Source organism: Ovis canadensis, chromosome 17 (genome assembly GCF_042477335.2).
Source record: "Ovis canadensis isolate MfBH-ARS-UI-01 breed Bighorn chromosome 17, ARS-UI_OviCan_v2, whole genome shotgun sequence".
In the NCBI taxonomy this organism is placed as follows: Eukaryota; Metazoa; Chordata; class Mammalia; order Artiodactyla; family Bovidae; genus Ovis; species Ovis canadensis.
Genome location: NC_091261.1, coordinates 65,607,642 through 65,624,527, shown reverse-complemented (window position 1 = coordinate 65,624,527; position 16,886 = coordinate 65,607,642). Strand labels below are relative to the sequence as shown.

The following is a 16,886-nucleotide window of genomic DNA, read 5'->3' as shown; positions in this document are numbered from 1 at the left end:
GGGGCATATACATACCTTTTACATATATATATATATATAATATATGCACTTTTTTTTCTCATTTGATTATCACACAGTCCTGTTAGATAATCTGTTGGGCCTTCCCATTTTACCTGTGAGGAAGCTAAGGCCCAGAGAAGCTAAGTGACCTGTTTTAACTTAGCTAGAAAGTGGCAGAGATGGAATGACTTACTATTGTTTATTTTAGGATCTCTGAAAAAGTATATGCAGGTGAGAATAGGAGAAAACTGGTGATGAATTTAAGGAATGTTACAATTAGTTTATTATTTTAACTGACCAGGAATTGAGTCACTAGCTTCACTGAGTGAAGGAATGTACATAAACAACCTCCTTGGGATGAAAAGTGGAAAAGAAAATGACGAATTTACATTTGTGACAGATAAGGAATTTAGTTATTCATAATCTGTAAATGTTACATAGGAAGTCTATATATTTTTAACTCAGTCTAAAAGGTTAGAGAATAAATGAGAATTTCTATTTATTATAACGCTTTTTTCCCTCTGTAAAACATGTTAGAAAAAACTAGCATTTGTGAGCCAAATGTAAGCCATTTTTCTGAAGGAAAAAGTCTATAGATATGTATATATGATGTGAAAACAGTTTGTGGAGTGCTGTTTATATAATGATAGTTAGCATTTATTTCGTGCCTATTAGGTTTCAGGAACCGTGCCAAGTGCATTACTTATATATCCTTTAATCCTTAGAACACCCAGCCTCTCATGTAGGTAGTGCCATATCCACTTTACAGATGAGGAAATGGTGGTTCAGACAAATTAAGGAACTTGTCCAGGGTCAAAGGGTAGGAAGTGATAAAGCTGAGATTCTAACCCTATAAGACATCAGAGCTTTTGCTTTTAATAACTGTGCCCCACTGCTTCTAGTTCAGCTCTGTGACAAAACAAAAGCAGATAAAAATCAATGAAGAAAGCAATTTATTCATTATTCGCCATAAAATGGCTTCAATTAACCATGCCTCAGTCGTAGCAGTTCTCTTAATAAATGAATCTGATAAGCTCAAGATTTTTATTTTATTTTATTTTTTTTCAAGATTTTTATTTTAAAATTTGAAAGCAGTGTTATAAATGGTGGTGCTTTCTGCATCTGCGTATTTTGTAATTGATAGTTGTTATCCATAATTAATTTGAACTCAGTAGTACCGTACTACGTTGTGGGTTAAGAAGGCATTTTTGACTTGATCTAAGAATTCCAACACCACTTATGTTTCTGTAGGAGAATTAGAGTGCTAGAACCAATTTCTCCACTCTGTCTTAGTCAAACTGGAGACTGCATAGCCCTGGGGCTAGAAGGACACACTGAGTGAAACTTCAGCAGCACATATTAGTCCTTCAGAAAGAAGGGATTGAATAGTTGAAGAAATGATTCCTCTGTTCCGTGGCTTTTAGAGAAGTTTCTGGCTATGGTACAGTTATTTCTGTAGGCCAAATGATCATTTTAGTTATCATATATTTTATTTGTATTGTAGCACATTAATTTTTCACACCTGTTTAACCTAGCCTTCCTTTTGCTGTTAGATTTAAACTCTATTTTGTTGGGCCAACCATCTGTTCAAAAATCATCCTATTCCCGAGCCTGAGGTCCTCTTCACTCTCAAGACTTGCCATAATCTAACCCAGGGGTTGGCAGATGTCTTCTGTAAAAAGGCAAATAATAAATATTTTGGGTCTACAGGCCTCATACCATCTTTTTTGCATATTCTTCTTTTTTTTTTTTTTTAACCTTTTTGAATGTAAAAAGCATTCTTAGCTCTGGGCCATGTAAAAATAGGCCACAGAACCATGGACATTTGTCAATCCCATTTTATCTTTCTGTCATGTTTTTCATTAACTCTTCAGAACATGCTGCTGCTACTAAGTTGCTTCAGTCGTGTCCGACTCTGTGCGACCCCATAGATGGCAGCCTACCAGGCTCCGCTGTCCCTGGGATTCTCCAGGCAAGAACACTGGAGTGGGTTGCCATTTCCTTCTCCAATATATGAAAGTGAAAAGTGAAAGGGAAGTCGCTCACTCGTGTCCGACTCTTTGCAACCCAATGGACTGCAGCCTACCAGGCTCCTCCATCCATGGGATTTTCCAGGCAAGAGTACTGGAGTGGGGTGCCATCGCCTTCTCCGCTTCAGAACATGACCTCTATTTAAATCATCATGGTCTCCTTTTCTCATTGCCTCTGCAAGTATCAAGCTCAGCCTCTACTCCCTGCCTGCTCTTCTATCACTATTCTCCTTTTCCACATCTTTATACTTAGCCTCTAAGATCCGGTTCACATGTTCCATGAAACTAATTCTCATTTATTTTATCAACTCCTGCAGAACTTTGCTTGTCCTATATATCTTAGCTTTCTTATTTGAAAACATGTTCCATGTTTTACCATAGTAGCTTGCTGTAAACTATAAGAATGAAAAGATTCACATTTCTCCTGAGACTGTTTTCTGGTAAATGCCTAAAGTAACACTGTTTCTTTTCACAAGTCAGTGTTCCTACTCCTCCTCCAAATCTGAATTTTAGAATTGGAAGCTTGCATTTGGGATCATCATGACTCATCCTCTTTGTTATACACAGGAACAAGAATTTTAAATGGCTTGTCCAGAGTTGCACACTATTTAGCACCCAAGGTCTTTTCTTACTTAGTGACTTACAGCAGGTTATTTTACTTGTGCTTGAGTTTCTTCCTCTGTGAAATGGGAGTGATGACGATTAAATGAATTACATGTGAAAAATACTTAAGTCAGTGCCTGGCATGTGGTAAGTGCTTAGTAACTTTTAGCTGTTACTATTAATGTGTTTGGAAATCAGTAAAAACGACTTGAACAAGTTAATGCCGAAAACTGCTTGTTAATGGGTTTAGGGTAATACTATTAATATAATAGTAGGAGAAGGCAGTGGCACCCCACTCCAGTACTCTTGCCTGGAAAATCCCATGGACGAAGCAGCCTGGTAGGCTGCAGTCCATGGGGTCGCTAAGAGTCGGACACAACTGAGCGACTTCACTTTGGCTTTTCACTTAAATGCATTGGAGAAGGAAATGGCAACCCACTCCAGTGTTCTTGCCTGGAGAATCCCAGAGATGGGGGAGCCTGGTGGGCTGCCGTCTATGGGGTCGCACAGAGTCGGGCACAACTGAAGTGACTTAGCAGTAGCAGCAAGTAGTAAAGCACGGAACAGATTTGAAAGTCTTTGTAGTCAGAGAAGAAATGAAGTGAGCTTGAAATAAGTGCTAATTAGAATTTTTTAATGAGAATTTTTTAAAAGAAAATTTCAACATATATAAAAGGAACAATTTAAGACCCTACAGTTATCAGTGAATGGCTCATCTTGTTTCCCGTTACTCCCCTCCCCGTTATCACTTGTCTTTTGAAGGGGATTAAAGTTGTTCTGAGGTCCCAGGAAAGATAAATGACCAATGGGTGAAACCATTGGGAGAGAAACTGGAGTTCAGTATAAGGAAGCACTCCTGGTATACGTCAGAGGGAATGGATGCTTGGGAAAGTAGATAACACCTACTCCTGGAGAAGCTCAAAGAAAGGACTGCATTGTCCAGTATGGCAGCCATTATCTACATATGGTTATTAACATTAAAGTTTTTTAGTGTGTCCTGCATTTTAAATTTAATTAATTTTCAGCCATACCAGACAGCATGTAGGATCTTAGTTCTCCAACCAGGGATCAAACTCATGCTCCCTGCAGTGGAAATGCTGTGCAGAGTCTTCACCACTGGACTGCCAGTGTTACGTCCTGCTATTTATATTTAGAATTAAGTTAATTAAAATGTAAGAAAAATCAGCTTCTCAGTCACACTAGCCGTATTTCAAGTGCTCAGCTGCCACATGTGCCTAGTGGCTATTGGGCAGCGTAGATATAGAAGTTTCTTTTTTAATTCATTATAGAAAGTTCTGTTGGACAGCACTGAACTTGAACCCCCAGGATTCCATTTTATCCAAGGTATGTGTAACTTTTGGAGTATCTAGGCCATATCTAATTGTGCATGGCTTTGTGGCCAAGCCTTCCTCTCAGTAAAACTAATATGAGGGAAATAATTGTATTCAGTTCAGTTCAGTTGCTCAGTCATGTCCGACTCTTTGCGACCCCATGACCCGCAGCACGCCAGGTCTCCCTGTCTATCACCAACTCCCAAAGTTCACCCAAACCCATGTCCATTGTGTTGGTGATGCCATCCAACCATCTCCTTCTCCATCATCCCCATCTTCTGCCCTCAATCTTTCCCAGCATCAGGTGGCCAAAGTATTGCAGTTTCAGCTTCAGCATCAGTCCTTCCAGTGAGTATTCAGGACTGATTTCCTTTAGGATGGACTGGTTGGATCTCCTAGCAGTCCAAGGGACTCTCAAGAGTCTTCTCCAACACCACAGTTCAAAAACATTGGTTCTTCGGTGCTCAGCTTTCCTTATAGTCCAACTCTCACCCATACATGACTACTGGAAAAACCATAGCCTTGACTAGACGGACCTTTATTGGCAAAGTAATGTCTCTGATTTTTATTTATTTGTTTATTTTATCCCAGTTCCCCCGTCTCTGCTTTTTAATATGCTGTCTAGGTTGGTCATAACTTTCCTTCCAAGGAGCAAGCGTCTTTTAATTTCATGGCTGCAGTCACCATCTGCAGTGATTTTGGAGCCCAGAAAAATAGTCTCTCACTGTTTCCACTGTTTCCCCATCTATTTGCCATGAAGTGATGGGACCAGATGCCATGATCTTTGTTTTCTCAATGTTGAGCTTTAAGCCAACATTTTCACTCTCCTCTTTCACTTTTATCAAGAGGCTCTGTAGTTCTTTGCTTTCTGCCATAAGAGTGATGTCATCTGTATATCTGAGGTTGTTGATATTTCTCCCGGCAATCTTGATTCCAGCTGGTGCTTCCTCCAGCCCAGCATTTCTCATGATGTACTCTGCATGTAAGTTAAATAAGCAGGGTGACAATATACAGCCTTGAAAGCGAAAGTGAAGTCTCTCAGTTGTGTCGACTCTTTGAGACCCCGTGGACTGTAGCCCTCCTCTGTCCATGGGATTCTCCAGGCAAGAATACTGGAGTGGGTTGCCATTTCCTTCTCCAGGGGACCTTCCCGACCCAGGGATCGAACCCAGGTCTCCTGCATTGCAGGCAGATGCTTTAACCTCTGAGCCACCAGCCTTGACGTACTCCTTTTCCTATTTGGAACCAGTCTTTGTTACATGTCTAGTTCTAACTGTTGCTTCCTGACCCGCATACAGGTTTCTCAAGAGGCAGGTCAGGTGGTCTGTTATTCCCATCTCTTGAAGAATTTTCCACAGTTTATTGTGATCCACACAGTCAAAGCCTTTGGCATAGTCAATAAAGCAGAAATAGGTGTTTTTCTGGAACTCTCTTGCTTTTTCCATGATCCAGCAGATGTTGGCTATTTTATCTCTGATTCCTCTGCCTTTTCTAAGACCAGCTTGAACATCTGGAAGTTCATGGTTCACATATTGCTGAAGCCTGGCTTGGAGAATTTTGAGCATTACTTTACTAGTGTGTGAGATGAGTGCAATTGTGTGGTAGTTTGAGCATTCTTTGGCATTACCTTTCTTTGGGATTGGAATGAAAACTGACCTTTTCCAGTCCTGTGGCCACTGAGTTTTCCAAATTCGCTGGCATATTGAGTGCAGCACCTTCACAGCATTGTCTTTTAGGATTTGAAATAGCTCAACTGGAATTCCATCACCTCCACTAGCTTTGTTCGTAGTGATGCTTCCTAAGGCCCACCTGACTTCTCATTCCGGGATGTCTGGTTCTAGGTGGGTAGGAGTGATCACGCCTTCATGATTATCTGGGTTGTGAAGATCTTTTCTGTACAGTTCTTCTGTGTATTCTTGCCATCTCTTCTTAATGTCTTCTGCTTCTTTTAGGTCCATACCATTTCTGTCCTTTATTGAGCCCATCTTTGCATGAAATGTTCCCTTGGAATCTCTAATTTTCTTGAAAAGATCTCTAGTCTTTCCCATTCTATAATTGTATTAAGTAATAATTATTAAGAAGTTAGTAATGTGCCAGGCATTTTTCTTAAGCCAAACTGTTTATATGGAATATCATTTTCACAACCTTGTGAGAAGATACTATTTTATTTTTTAAGACCATACTATTTTTAGCACCATTTTGTAGATTCTGAAGTTAAGATACAAAGAGCTGAAGTCAAAAGGTTAAGGTTACAGAGCTGGAAAGTGATAGGGCCAGAATTTGAACCCGAGCAGCTTGCAACAAGCTGAAATAAGTTCTTGTGGGGATAGTTCTTGAAGCATTGATCTAGATGATCTCATGGGTGAGTTAATCTGGCAGTTGTTCTGTTTGAATTTAGAGTTGCCAGCCTCCTCAGTTTGCTAACAAAAAGAGAGAGAAGAAGAATCTCATAGATACAGAGAGCAGATTGATGATAGTCATAGGCAAGTGATGGGAGAAATATATATATATTTTTAATTTTATTTAAACCTTTTGTGATTAGGTTATTAATGCATTTTGAGTTAGCCTTGCCAAGCTCTCTTCTAGTAGGGTGTTTTTGGGTAGATTCTTTGCATAAATAGCCATGTTGTCATTTATTAATGACAGTTTTCCTTCTTTCTATCCAAACATTGTGCCATGTTTTTTTTTTAAACATTGTGCCTGTTCTTTCTTTTTCTTGCTTTATTGCATAAGTTAGAATCTCCAATTTGAGTGTCTCATCACCTTAATTTTCTTTTACAGTTTGTTCAAATGAGAGTTCACAAGTTGTTTACTATGACTCAAGTCTGTTTTAATCTACAGTTTCACTACAAAGTCCTGATCTTTCTGAAACTTGCTCACAGTATTTTCAAACATACATTAGTAAAATACCTTTTTTTAAATAGGTAAATCACCTTCAATTGAATTACATTGTAAAGCCTAAAAATAAACGAGAGCAACAATACTTCCATGACGTTTCTCAGTTGTGTACATTAAACTTTCGTGAAAAGTAGTGCTATTAAGAAGTTTCTTGTTGAAGAACTAATTTGTGTGAAACAGCAGTAGACTTCATTTTTAAACTGCAATTATTGACATAGCAGCCATATTTTTCGGTTCAGAGGTCAGCAGATTTTGCTTGTAATGACCCAGACCTTTTGCGCTTTTATGAGGCATATAATTTCTCTATTGCATATTGTTCTTGGCTTTTGTTTGGTTTGTGTTATCCCTTAAACCCTTCAAAAACTTAAAACCATATTTACTAAAAAAGCCCAAACAAAAACAAATTGTGGGCTATAGTTCGCTGATATTTGATTTAAAGAATTATTACAGATGGTTCCTGACTGAGGATGGTGTGAGAGCAGTAAGCATTCAATAGAAACCCTACTTTGAATTTTGATCTTTTCCCAGGTTAGCTTTATATGGTAAAACGCTCTCTCATGGTGTTGGTCAGTGGCAGTGAGCTGAGCTCCTAGTCAGCCAATTACAAGTGGTAAGATTTTACAATCATTCTGTACCCATAGAATCACTCTGGTTTTCACTTTCAGGGCAGTGTTCAGTATGTTACATGAGATGTTCAACCCCATTATAAAATAGGCTTTGTGGTAAGATGATTGAGCCCCACTGTAGACTAATGTAAATGCTCTGAGTACCTTTAAGGTGGGCTAGGTATATACATGTATTTTTGACTTTAACCTTATACAGCGGGTTTATCAGGACATAATTTCATCATAAATTGGGGGAAGATCTTTACTTTGAAAGCTTTCATGTTCATTTTTTTTCTTTCTTTTTTGACTGGGCTTATTTAATTCACAAAATATTTATGGTATGTATCATATATGAGGCACAGTTCCTCTGTGCTGATTTTGGTAGATGGTACAAGGATGGACAAGATCCTGTTTGCCAGTATTGGTTATTCCAGTCTAATTTCATCGAAGAGCTCCTGGCCAAGGGCATAAGTGGGTGTTGAAATCTAGGAGTTTCTTTGCTATATAATATGCCTTTTGGGACTACATTTGTTTCTGATACCTCTTAATTTTTACAAAGGCATTGACTACTGACTGCACGGTTTTTTCTAGTGTGGGACTGTGGCTTCCTGGAGGAGGCATCATTTTCTGGTCTGCACAAAAACACTATGTCGTCAAATAGATGGCAGTAAGATGGGGAAAATGTAGAAACAGTAACAGATTTTATTTTCTTGGCTTCAAAATCACTATGGACAGTGACTGCAGCCATGAAGTTAACAAATGCTTGCTCCTTAGAAGAAAAGCTATGACAAACCTAGATAGCATAAAGAAGCGACATCTCTTTGCCAACAAAGGTCCTTATAGTCAGAGCTATGGTTTTTCCGAATGTACGAATGTGAGAGTTGGACCGTAAAGAAGGCTGTGTGCCAAAGAATTGACACTTTCGAAGTATGGTGCAAGAGAAGATTCTTGAGAGTCCCTTGGACAGCAGAGGGATCAAACCAGTCAGTCCTTAAGGAAATCAACCCTGAATATTCAATGAAAGGACTGATGCTGAAGCTCCAACACTCTGGCCATCAGATATGAACAGCTGACTTATTGTAAAAAATAGTGGTCCTGGGAAAGATTGAGGGCTGGAGAAGAGGGTGACAGAGAACGAGATTGTTGGATGGCATCACCAACTCAATGGACATGAGTTTGAGCAAACTTTGGGAGATAGTGAAGGACAGGGAAGCCTGGAGTGCTGCAGTCCATGGGGTCGCAAAGGATCAGAAATGACTTAGTGACTGAACAACCACCACCACCATATTGTCAGGTGATGGCCCTGAGTTAGTGGGCATATGATAGGTTCCCTATTAACTATGACTATGGTAGTTAACATAATGATTATGATAAATTTCAGTCTAGCAAAGAGAGCACTGTTTGTTTGATTGGATGACATAAATCTAAGAAAGATTTCTTGAAAAGGTAACATTTAAGGCTGGGCAAGTATTTTTTATTACAGAAATGTACAGACACTTTGGACACTAAAGTAGAAGTTAATAAATAGCTCATAGTTAATAATTTTAAAAAATTTGTAAATAAAAGTTACAGTTATACAAAGAATTCTTCTATATTCTTCATCTGTATTCCTCAAGTAGCATCTAATTCCACTTTTTCATTTTCTGTTGTTAAAATTAATGTATAAATATGTATTTGAGTGAGTGAAGTTGCTCAGTCGTGTCCAACTCTTTGTGACCCCGTGGACTGTAGCCCACCAGGCTCCTCCGCCCATGGGATTCTCCAGGCAAGAATACTGGAGTGGGTTGCCATTTCCTTCTCCAGGGGATCTTCCCGACCCAGGGATCGAACTCAGGTCTCCTGCATTGCGGGCAGACGCTTTAACCTCTGAGCCACCAGAGAAGCCAAAATATGTATTTAATGTAAAATTTAAATAATTTTATTAAACATGAGAGACATGGTGCCCCTTAGTTCTGAATATTTGAGTGTATATCCTAATAATAAGGATATTCTTAGAAAACTACAGTACAGTTGTCAAAATAAGGAAATTAATATTGGGCCAAAGTATTATCTCTTGACCTTATTCAGATTGTACTAGTTGGTTTTGTATTATTCTTTACAGCTCCCCTGACCCCCTGCACTCCAGAAGAAAGCTGATCTAAGAACTAATCCAGGATTATATGTTACATTCAGTTGTCATGCCTTGTTGGTCTCCTTTAATGTGGTATAGTTCCTTAGTCTTTCATGATTTGACAATTTGAGTATTACAGGTTATTTTGTGAAGTGTCTCTCCATTAGGGTTTGTCTTACTTCGATTTCCTCATGATTAGATTCAGATTATATACATTTTTGGCAAAGATATTGCAAAAGTGATACATGTATTCTCATTGCCTGAGAGGAGGTGCATGATGTATGTTTGTCTCGTTGCTCATACTGTTGACTTTGATCACTTGATGATGCTGGGTTCCTTTTCTATAAAGTTATTTTTCACTTTATCATTAATCAGTATCTTGTGATGAGTTACTTTGTGACTTTGTAAATATCCTGTTTCTGTTGATACTTTATTAAACTAGCATCCATTGGTGATTTCAGCCTGAAACTGTTACTGCTATGGTAGTTACTAAATAGTATCCAATTCCATCATTCCTTCCACATTTATTAGTTGGAATTCGGTTGTCAGGTTGATTGTATGACAAGGAGAATGGAACATGATACACACTTTCTAGGTGAAGGAGCAAGGTTCCGGATCAGGTTTGTAGAGATAATTTCTGTTAAGAGTTCATCTCCATTGGCTATCAAATTCATAGATACAGAAGGGGCTGTGGGAAAGTTGGAATTGGAAGCAAATGCTTAATATGCATAGGTATAAATACATTGAAAATAAAAAGAAACAGCATGCAAACAAGAAAGCAAGAGTGGCTATACTAATATTAGACAACATAGATGTTAAACAAAAAGTTACTAAAAAGGGACTTTTTATAATCATAAAAAGGTCAATCCAACAGGAAGAAAAAAGAGTCATTCCTCCAGGACTCTGTGTACCCTTTTCACATGAAGTCCTGGAGGAATGACTCTTTCTTCTTCCTGTTGGATGTCTTATTTTTCGTGTTGTCAAGAGTCATTCATGTCGTAGAATGCATCAGAACTTCATTTGAATAATATTCCATTGTATGGGTGATAGCATACTGTGTTTACCCATTTATCAGTGGACATTTGATTTTTTCCCACCTTGAACTGCCATACTATTTTCCACAATAGCTGCACAATTTTGCATTCCCACAAGCAGTGTACAAGGGTTTCAGTTTCTCCTTATTTTTGTCAACACTTGTTATTTTCTTGGTTTTGTGGGTTGTTTTTTTTGTTTTTTGCTTGGCTATTTATAATAGTCATTGTAGTGGGAGTGAAGAGGTAGCTCATTGTGGGTTTCATTTGAATTTTCCTAGTTAATGGTGAGGTTTAGCATCTTTTCATGAGCTTATTGGCCAACGTATAAATTTCTTTGGAAACTTGTTTTTTGATGTAGAATTATAGAAGTTCTCTATGTAGTTTAGATATTAACCCCTTATGAGATATATGCAAGTATTTTTTATTATTCTGTGGATTCTCTTTTTATGCTGATACTGTTTTTTGTCCAAAAGTTTTTAATTTTGATGAAATCCTATATATATATATATATATATTTTTTTTTTTAATGTTGAATGCCTTTGATGTCACAGTTAATAAATTAATGCCAAATTTAAGGCCATAAAGATTTTCCCTTTGTTTTTTTTCTGAGAGTTTCATAGTTTTAGCTTTTAAATTTAGGTCTTTGGCTCATTTCTTAGCTCATTTTTATATATGGTGTAAGGTAAAGGTTCATCTTTTTTTGCATGTGAGTATCTAGTTTTTCCAGCATCACTTGTTAAAGAGATTTTCCATGAATGATCTTGATCCCCTTGTTAAAGATCAGTTGCCCATAAACATGAAGGTTTTTTTCTCTGCTCTCTATTCTATGCCATTGATTTTTATGGCTGTCCTTAATGCCAGTACCATACTATTTTGATTTCTTTAGTTATGTGATAAGTTTTGAAAATTACTTATATGGCTGGGGCTTTACAATATTGTTTGTTTCTGCTGTACAACATTGTGAATCAACTGTAAGTATACATATATCCCCTCTCTCTTGAATCTCCCTCCCACACCCCTAACCTCACCCCTCTAGGTTGTCACAGCACTGAGCTGAGCTCCCTGTGTTGTAGAGCAGCTTCCCACTAGCTTTCTGTTTTACATGCAGGCGAATTCTTAACCACTGGACCACCAGGAAAATCTGTGATAAGTTTTGAAATTGGGAAGACACATTTTGCTTTTCATTTTGTGTATCTTTAAATGTGTAATAATTTATCCTCTACACTTTGTAGTGTAGTGTCATCTGTTGAGTCAAATTTACCGCATTCTGGATGTAACTGACTTGTAACCTCGTGGTATAAGTTAATTTACTGTACTACCCAATAGTCTCTGTAAATTGGAAGATCTATACACTTGATTGAATCCAGACTCCCTTTGTGTCATGTCAGAAGACTTTTTTAACTTAAGGAAATTTTGAAAAGTAAAAAGAATGATATAATGAACCCCTGCATATCACTGTACCTGGCTTCAGCAGTTATCAACTCATGCCAGTCTTGTTTCATTTTTAACCCTGTTTCCTCCCTACTGTATTATTTTGAAGCAATATATGCTTTTTATTATTATTTTGTATATTTATATTTGATATTTTGATTCACATTTTAACCTCATGTTCAATGAAAATTTAAAATCCTGGATATTATTGATTTGCTAAACCTGATCTGTTGCATTAATGCTTATATTTGGAACTAAAATATCTTGGTTGGGTTTTTTTTTAGATTCTTTTTTTTTTTTCCCTATATGAAATATTAGAATGCTTGTCCTGAAATACCAAAGGAAAAAAAACTAAAAGTCAACCATAATCTGAGTGGATTCAAAAAGAGAAAAACAAGAATGAATGTGGGCTTTTTATCGGGTTCAGAGAATGCTACTGTTGTTTGCTAACATCCCCTTTGGGTGTCCAGCCACCTGGTAGAGCAGTGGAAATCAGTAGTTTCTATACTTTTATGCCACTATATACCACTGTGAGTCTTTGATTATTTTCCTGTTGACCAGTTTGTTCTACTGAGTAAATTGGATTGTTCAACAGTTGCTCTCTATTAGTCAAAAATATAACTGTGTGTACTCAGTTTTTTAAAAAAGTGTGATTTCTATCACGGAATTTTATGTTTTAAACTCTTTTAAGTAGCCTTGTGGGTACACTGCATAAATTTAAGGGCACTTAATTAGTGTCATTTGTTTAAATCTTTTAACTGTAGCATCTCAGCAACCACTAGGATAAGATAAAATGGTAATACTTAGACATTTTATAGCGTTTGACTACCGACTACAAATAAACAGAAAACCATAATACATTTAGATGGCTTTTGAAAGATGCAGAGATTGGACTAGGCTTTATTGTCAAGTTAATTTTTTGTGATACAATTTCAGAGAAGGAGCATAACCTAGAAATGCAAAGTCTATACTTTGGATCACCTGGTTTAAATATCTGCTCTATTGCTCATGAACTAGATGACTTTGGTCAAGACATTTAGCTACTGTTTCCATTTCCTCACCTGTGAAGTGGGGGTGAGAAATTTGACGTGGTGCTTACTATATACTGTCTGGTTTGTAGTAAGTTTTATAAATGATGAATTATTGGTCAAATTCCTTAGATTTTAGGACTTTATCTGTGTTGTGTGAGAGGCAGAAATGATAAAAATGGAAGTAATCTCGGGTGATTTGGTCAAAGACGTTATTTTCTAGATGGGAAAAGGTAGATGAAAGTTAGAAACAAAACCAGCTGACCTCAGAGTACTAGTATCAGTCCTGCTTTTCTGGGAATTTTCACCATTCATACTGCTAGGCTTTTTCACCTGAATTGTGCTGCTTTGAATGTTTTTAAGTTTGTGGTTTTGAGTGTTGTGATTATTTTATTAGAATGAGATTCTAATACTGTTCCTCAAGAGTAATGTTTATGAGCTTATAACATTTTACTTTATTTAATTTTTTAGTCATAATAGAGGGGCTAATTTTTTCCATTGGAGCAAGCCTTACAGTATATTTTGTTCTCTAAATTTACTTGATAATAGACTCCACATTACTGGAAATCACTTGACAGCTGACATAGGTGTACTGCATTGTTTCAGAGGGAGTGGTTTGGCAGGGAGAGTGGTTTGGTTTGCCATATAGATCCTAACAGGAGCACTTAGTATTGAAAGTGAAAATGCTTTGAATGATTTAACTTCTTTTCAAATTTTTTCTGCAGTTGTAAACACAGTACCTATTTTTAAGAGGTGAGGGGAAAATGGAGGTATCTTGATGTTATTAGTCAAGTATGTCAGTTAACTTGGGAATATAATCTGTATTTTGCTCCTGAGTAGTTTTGTATGACAAGAGTGATTGGTTAACTTTTGGAGAGGCGATTATTGTTTTTGGTATTGGTTATTTCTGTAAGTAGCTTGTTTTAATTTTTACTTTATTTACTTGATTTTTATTATGGTCACATTCTTTCCTCCTTCCTCCCTCCTCTGACCCATACCTGTTGCAGCCCTCTGAGCCTGGAAAGCACAGCAAGCATCATGCTTAGGTAGCCCTTATACTTCACATTGGATGATCCTTCCCACAGATAGTGTATTTTTTTTGGATGGGATTATAAGGTATTTTAAATTTGAAAAAATATTTTAGTTTGCTTAGCTTGTTGAATTTCATAAATATTTAATCTTTTCAGAGGCCGAAACAGTAGCAAAGGACTGCCTCAATCCACGGTGAGTAATTTCAATGTTACTTGTTTGGAAAAATTGGTAACAGAAATGTGGTTTCTAAATCCCACAGATGAAAAGCCAAGCCCCCCCCCCCCAAAATTGCCTTATATCTCAGATAACCTTTATAGATTAGTACTGCTTAGCATAAGATTATTAGGTATAACTTTTATGATGATGTGTAAAATGCAGAACTATTGTAAATAGTATTTTGATTTTTCATACTTAATAATAACTCATTTGTTTTACAAATGACTAAAGGCAAATAAAAATGATTAATGAGATGAATGGAACACTAGGACCACAGTTGGCAAAACTTTGGGGTTTTGATTTTGAAATAATGTGCTTTTATTTCTTTCATTTTTCTCCTTTGGAAAATGGTTTTAGATCAGTGAAGTTAAACTAGGTACAAAGGCCTGAAGATGTAGGTTCCACAAAATGCAAGAAATAAATGCGAAGCTGTCACTAATTTTTGAGACTTTGCCTTTTTTATACATAGATTTTCTTTAGAATCAGGACACATACTTAGGTGGTGTGTAATAAGAAGTGATGTGGTTTATTAGACCTTAGAGCAATATCATTGATTGAGATGTACTAAGAGAAAAGATAATCAAGGGTCTTCTACAGAGGTTCCCCCTCCACCTCTATTTATTTAATAAGGTATATTTAACCCTATTTAGTGTACAGTTTTTTGAGTTTTGATGTATACATTGTGTAACCACCACCACGGTCGAGATAATGGAACAGTCCTATTACTTCCAGAAATCCCTCATGCCACTTTGTAGTGATCCCTACTCTTAAGTCATTGATCTGTCTTCTGTTCTGTGACTTTGTCTTTCTTCATATATGGAAGTCCAATTTTGCTTTTTTTAAAAAATATCATAGATAGTTAGAATATTGTTAATTGACATAATTGATTTCACCTTTGAAAATTTATACATTGTAAGGAGGAAAAGATTACAGTAAACCAAGTCTTTCTTTAATGAGTATGAGGTATAAACCTAACTAAACATTTTGTAACAGAAGAAGTGTTAACTGTAATATATATAGAGAGATAAATAATGAGTGCCAATAATGTTTTTTCTCAATATTACAGATTTCTTTTGATGGAATCTATGCAAATATGAGGATGGTTCATATTCTTACATCAGTTGTTGTAAGTTTTCAGAGTATTGGGGAGAAACTGCCTTGTGAGTGGAATAAAATAATTTCTTGAAGTTAAATGTGAATCAGTGATAAAAGTAACATTTCTTAGATCCTGTTTAATCAGGATGATGTAGAAAACAAATTAGAACTCAATTCAAGTCATTGTAACTCACTGTAAAAGCGATCTTGTTAAGTCTGCTGTGTACAAAATAATATTACTAGTTGATTGTCTTTAGTGCATTATTTTGTTATTTAATAGGCTAGAGTCAAAAATACTAAATTTCCCAGTTTAAACTTATACTGCAGACTGAGCAGGACCTCCTGAAGAATTTTGAGAATTAAGTGTATTGTTAATGTTTTAAAAATTTTTTATTCTGTCAGTGATTATGTAATATATTGAATGAGCTATAAAAAGTAGAATGAAAGAAGTTATTTCCATGACTGCATAGCACACTGTTTCTTTGATAAATTAATTATGTGTTTTTAGGGATCCAAATGTGAAGTACAAGTGAAAAACGGAGGTATATATGAAGGAGTTTTTAAAACATACAGTCCTAAGGTAATTTTTACTTTTTTAAAAAATAATGTAAAACCCCGAGAATCAGCAACTAGTGTGTATGTTTCCATGTGTCCATTAGTTTCTGATTTAGCAGTTTATAGTTATGAGACAATGTGTTTGTCACATTTTCATGCTTAGTACATTACCTTTACTGCACTTCTTAAAACCACTTTGAATGACTTTACTCTTTGGTTTCAAGTACTGATTACTTTATAGACAGATTTGTATAATCAGAACAACTTCTTGCTCTTTATGCTTATTAAAATATTTTGGCCTTTGCAAACATTATGGACTAGAAGAGGGATCCTAGTGGTTTATTATTTTCCTCTTTACTACTGTTGTGCTTAAGGCAAACCATGGAAGCAAAGACCAACTTTTAGATGAGAGAATTTTTAAATTGGAATAATAGATCATATTACTGAGAAAACAGTATGATTATAAGGATCTCTTGAGATAATTTTTTACCAAAGGCATATAAGAAATAGTACCTTGATGTGCAAAGGAATTCCTGTTGGATTTTATTTTATAAATGTTTTAATTTTTTTTTTTTTTCCTCCTTAGTGTGATCTGGTACTTGATGCTGCACATGAGAAAAGTACAGAATCCAGTTCGGGGCCAAAACGTGAAGAAATAATGGAGAGTATTTTGTTCAAGTGTTCAGACTTTGTTGTGGTGCAGTTTAAAGATATGGACTCCAGTTATGCAAGAAGAGGTGAGTTTTGATTTCCTAAATATGCTTCATAGTTTATTAGATTTATTCAAGAAAAGATTCTACACTGATTGCAGAATTTTCCTTTTTCTCTTTTTATTTTTAAAAAGAAATAAGGCAAATGGGAATTTAAATGCACTTTTGCTGGAAAATATTTAAAACTTCAGAGGAATATTCCTTGGTA

General features: G+C 36.3%; 1 protein-coding gene across 26 annotated transcripts in view; it reads left to right on the top strand.

Moving 5' to 3' along the window:
* The window catches only part of ATXN2 (ataxin 2), a 99,836-nt gene that overhangs the window by 14,487 nt on the left and 68,463 nt on the right, over window positions 1-16,886 (top strand). For all 26 annotated transcript variants that reach the window (XM_069557887.1, XM_069557882.1, XM_069557884.1 and 23 more), the window contains exons 2-5: window positions 14,258-14,294; window positions 15,385-15,444; window positions 15,922-15,993; window positions 16,555-16,705. In XM_069557887.1, coding sequence (XP_069413988.1) covers window positions 14,258-14,294; window positions 15,385-15,444; window positions 15,922-15,993; window positions 16,555-16,705 — 320 coding nt within the window. The remainder of the gene's footprint in view (window positions 1-14,257; window positions 14,295-15,384; window positions 15,445-15,921; window positions 15,994-16,554; window positions 16,706-16,886) is intronic.